The sequence below is a fragment of the Rhinopithecus bieti genome, unplaced genomic scaffold (assembly GCF_001698545.2).
Source record: "Rhinopithecus bieti isolate Rb0 unplaced genomic scaffold, ASM169854v2 scaffold_7985, whole genome shotgun sequence".
Classification (NCBI taxonomy): Eukaryota; Metazoa; Chordata; class Mammalia; order Primates; family Cercopithecidae; genus Rhinopithecus; species Rhinopithecus bieti.
In genome coordinates, this window is record NW_016805762.1 from 307928 (window position 1) to 312983 (window position 5056).

At 39.0% G+C, this 5056-nt stretch overlaps 1 protein-coding gene across 1 annotated transcript in view; it reads right to left on the reverse strand.

Moving 5' to 3' along the window:
* The window catches only part of ELMOD2 (ELMO domain containing 2), a 22270-nt gene extending 17844 nt beyond the window's left edge, over positions 1-4426 (reverse strand). Inside the window, exons 1-3 of the mRNA XM_017873639.1 lie at positions 4304-4426; positions 2988-3138; positions 1064-1092 (exon numbers count right to left, since the gene is read on the reverse strand). Of these exons, the coding sequence (XP_017729128.1) occupies positions 1064-1092; positions 2988-3129 (171 nt within the window). The 5' untranslated portion in view covers positions 3130-3138; positions 4304-4426. The remainder of the gene's footprint in view (positions 1-1063; positions 1093-2987; positions 3139-4303) is intronic.
* Positions 4427-5056: the final 630 nt, after the last annotated feature.

The window sequence follows — 5056 nt, forward strand, 5'->3', positions numbered from 1 at the left end:
AAATTATATAATTATAAAATTAAAATAGAAAAAATTTAAATATAAAAAATTCCTAAAATATATTTAACCATATTATGACCAATGGTTTCTAAATATTTTCTATTCTATTCCTATTATTGTTTAATACTGGTTGTGTTCTATTATGGGATTTCCAACAATGGTCTAGATCACCCATATTCTATCCTTGCCACACCAAATAATCTACGTGTAGACAAAACTGTGAACTACAATAGAGAAGTAACAGCACATGGTAGACTGAATTACTGGTCCCAATTCTTCATTACCCTGTAATTGATTTATACAACCTACTCCCTACCACAGCCTTATGGTGGGCATATCATATTTCTCCACCCCTTGACTTGCGCTTGGCCATGTAACTTGTTTTAACTAACGGGCTGCTAACAGACTTGACACAAAGAAACTTAAAACATGTTTGTGTGGTTGGGCCTTCAGTTACCCATGGTGAAAACATTCACCAGGTACCTGTTAACCCCCAACCTGAGTCCCAGATGAGACGAATGGAATAAACAGGAACTTGGCCTCAGCTTGAAGTAAGGATTCTCCAGCTGACCCATAGACAAGTGAGCAAGAAACAACTATCATTTTATGCCTCTGAGATTTTATAATAGTTTGTTACACAGCAAAAGCTGACTAATACATAGCATGAATTATGACTTATTTTAGCTCAGAAGGTACACAACCCAGGGTTTTCTCTAATTATCCTAAGTTGCTTTTCTCTCACATAACCTATCCTGAGGACACTGTCTAAAAGACAACTTTCCTCCTAAGGCCCTGCTTTCCCAAAAGCTATCAACTCTTAAAGCAAAATAAACACGTAAAACCTCAGAACAGGACAAATTATTCAAGTATTTTCTTTGAAATACACATGAAAAACACACATACACAGAGAAATGTTTGAAAACAGAATATTACCTCTAAAGGGGGAAAATTTCACTCAATGCTCCTTATAGAAAACACTCTTCTAGCAGGGCACTTTTATTTTTTTAAGGAAAAATATGTCCAAGTTAAGGTTTCTAGAGTTACCACCTTTATGTTATCCTACCTTATTCTTGGAGTATGTCAAGGAATTTTCTGAAATGACAAAAAAAAAAAAAAAAAAAAAGATGTTACCATTGAATGCTGTTTGTGAATTACCCTATAATAAACAACTAGTAAAAATATCAAACCAGTAATAAACTAATAGTTCCAGGAGATATAATTTCTACATAACAGCAAGCATTTTAAAATTTAATCTTACAGTATAAATATATGATTTCAAAAAACTCAACCAAACACAACATAGCTATCCAAAGAGGGGACACCAACCTCATTACCTGGGGTCATCTGTTTCTCTTTAGGCCCCGTAAAGTGTCTACCAACCACTGCAAACTCACCCATGATTGCGTCACAGTAGCTCAGGTCCCAGAAACTCATCTTAAGACTACAATGAGAGTACTCTCTACTGCATTTTCATTTGTTAGCCTGAGCGTTTATATCTGAGGTGACAGCAACCAAATCGTACAACAAAGAAGCAAGGACTTCAGATTATCTGGTCAACCCTTCTGTCACCAGACAAATAGCTTCTCCATTCCTGGTTTCTATATCAAGAATGACAGGAACATTTTTATTGGTCTATTTAAAAAAATTTCTGGCACATTTACAAATAATCTTCTTTTCTCAGCAATTTGAAAATATAAGAAAATGCTTTTGCCACAAACAAATGCCTTTATATATATTCTTCCCCCACACTCTAAAACACCAACCCATACTGCCTGAAGAGATTTCTTATCAAGATGTACTTTGTTCTTTTGAGTAGTCAAAGGGCAAATTAAAAGAGCAGCAATAATTTAAGTCAGCCATGAAGTTGTAAGAAAACTAGGAAAGTAAACTTCATCAACCAGTTGCGCTGAGGCAGCTTCTGTCATTCTTCTGATGTTGTTTTGGATACAGATTCCAATTGCCAATACTCCACTCTCTCAACCTGACAGAGGTTGATTTCTCGGTCGAAGCACACTTGATTAACACAAAAGGAAATCTAGCTATTTCACAATTTTCTGTTTAACACAGAGAGCATGAGCTAGAGCATTTCCCTGCACTTCCTTACCCTGGCTGAAAAGAAGCGACTTCAAACGACAGTTCTTACTCATCTATGTTCAAATTTTAGAGTAAAATTTTCAGTGAAGCACTGAAAACTGATGTATTTTACAAAGTACCAGAGCAACACTGTTCAACAGAAATATAACGCAACCCAAATTGTGACCCATTTGTGTACTTTAAAATTCTCCATAGCCACATTAAAGTAAAAAGAAACAGACAAAGTTTTAATATATTTTAACCCAACATACCCAAAATATTACCATTCAACATATAGAGAATATAAACAATCACTGAAATTTTTTTACATTTTCTTGTAAGTCTTTGGCATATAGTTTATATTTTACACTCACAGCACATCTCAATTTAGACTAGCCATATTTGAAATGCTCAATATAATGTGGCTATTGGCTACAGTATTGGACAGTGAGAATGAGTCTAATAGTCTTTCCTAAAGACCACTGGATACCTAATTACTGGCCTTTCATAAGTAACAGTAAGAAAGTAAAAGGCTGATGAAGGATGCTAAGTATAAAAATGGATCTACACTGAGGCACTCATCCCATCATGTGAGTGAAAATTTCAAAGGGATTATATAAGTACAGAAATTTTTCACCAGAAAATAGGTTGCAACTATAATCTAAGGAATAACTGATAAACTTCAGGAGCCAAAGGAGATAATTCTTTCCACAGATAAGCAACTCAATAATCACTTTTTCTATAAATTCATACAATTTTAGAGCTGAAGGAGTCAAAGCAGGATTTCAAAGCTTATGAAATTCAGTTTAAGTGACTTGTCAGGATACACAAGAAATACATCTGTCACTGTGAGTACTGAGAAATATATTCAGTTAAACTTTTATTAGCACTTTTTCTTTTTCGAATAACATTACCTATCCTGTGTGTCCTCTGTGCACCTACATAGGTATCAAATATTCGCTGCAATTCACACTTCCCAGTCATCTGTCGTAATAGCCATTTCATCCAAAATCGAAAAAAGTGCCCATAGAAGAACTCCCACAAAGAAATAAACATTTTTTTTTCCTGGAGGAGGGAAATATACAAGACAAGCTCAATGACCTTAAACTGAATTTTAAAATTTTAAGAATTAGTTTATACAACTGATCAAATCTCAAATTATGTATCTATTATTTCATTGTACCTGTTTTGGGATAGTGTTTAATTAGGCACCTAAAAACAATGGCAGGTGTAATATATACCGCTTACATTAATTAAATGATGGATGATTCAATGGACAATTTATCTCTTTTTCAAAACGAAAATTCACACAACGTAGTCAAACCACTCAATGACTTGAAAGAATAACAGAATGGTTTGCTAAATAATTGTATTTCATATCTTAGTTTCCAAATTTCCCATTCTTTGAGAATTGGGGTTCAACAGTTCAAGATCAAGAGGACCCCAACTAATCAACAATTAAAATATATACCAAAACATCAGAATTGTTTTTATAGAATACGCTCTTCTTATCCCATGTGGATAATTCGTTACAACTGTACCAGTCAGGTGATGCCAGCAAATAAAAACACTACATATGGCTTATAAACTTAGGTATACAAGTTGAACATGGAGTATATAACACCTTAGCTCATTATTGACTTTCCATTCAATAGGTCAAGGGCAGAAATACTAACAAGTTTCTTTTGCTTTTTTTTTTTAAGTATACACTCGATACAACTGTATCTTATGTCTTAAGAAAATTCTTCAGCTTCTAAATGAAAAAGTCAGGGAGATACTAGTGAGAGGGAGATATTTAAAAACAAATTGCTCGTCTCCTTCCTGCCTTAAACATTCCCACAGACACGTCATCTCTGGACTGGGGCCGAGGAGGGGCTGTCAAATTCGAAGTCGCCGCAGGTCAGTGCAGAAACAGCACATAGCACAGCTGGGTTGATCATTATCTTGGAAACCAAGCCATCCAGTCCGCGCTCATTAGGACAAAAGCGCAGAACTGCCGAGCAGAAGGGATGCACGACTAGCGGCGCCTGAGCACCCCAAGGCTCGGGGCGTCGCTGCGCCGACCCCCCTCGCGCGCCGCCCGCGAATGGGAGGGCAGGGCTCGCACAAAGACCCGCCGGCCCAGGCGCCCCCGGGTTCCCGCAGAACCCCGCGGGGCTCGCGAGCCGCGCACTGTCAGCGCAGCCGCACCGATGCAGCGCGGGGCAAGAGGAAAAGAAACAGCAGCCACCTCACAGGAGCGGAAGAACTAGGGGGAGCAGGAGCTGCCTCGGTTTCCCCACTGCAAACAGCCGGCAACGGAAACGACGGAACTCTCCCTACTAGCACCGCGACCCGGAAGTCAGGGAGCGAGGCCGCGGACCCGCCTTCCCAGGGCCACTGCCCGCCCCGCCCCTCCGGCCTCTTCCGATTGGCCGGCGCTCCACCTATTGCTAGCGCAGGAGAGAGGTCGAGCTGAGTGTCCCCTGCGCGCGGGCTCAGTTTCTAAGGACCCCCGGACAGTTTCCCTGGCAACGGTGGCAAGGAGCCCCGCCCCGCGGCAGAGTAGTGTCTGCTAGCAACTGCGCTGGAGATTTTCCTGTCCTTAAACCTCAGGTCATTAGCGCAGGTTGACACCACATACTATTCCTAGGCTCCAAACGCGGAAGAAACCCTGTGCTTATGGTAACTTATAGTGCGTTGGTTATAAAAGCGCTTTCATCTGCATTGAATCTTAATTCTGTGAAGTAATTATGAATAGCCCCACTTTATGCAGGAGGAAAGGGAACGGGTTACTTGACTGTGGTCAATACGTGGCAAATGAGGAAAGTCCGTGTGTTGAGAAAAGAAGTTTGGACTTTATCCTATAATACTATACAGATCTAAAAGTTAATTTGTCAAGTGTTTATTCCCTAACTGGTTGTTTTTGTTGAAAAAGTAATTTCGTGATTACTTTTTTAAAATCTCAAACAGTAAGTTTCTTTTCTTTTTTTTCTTTTCTTTT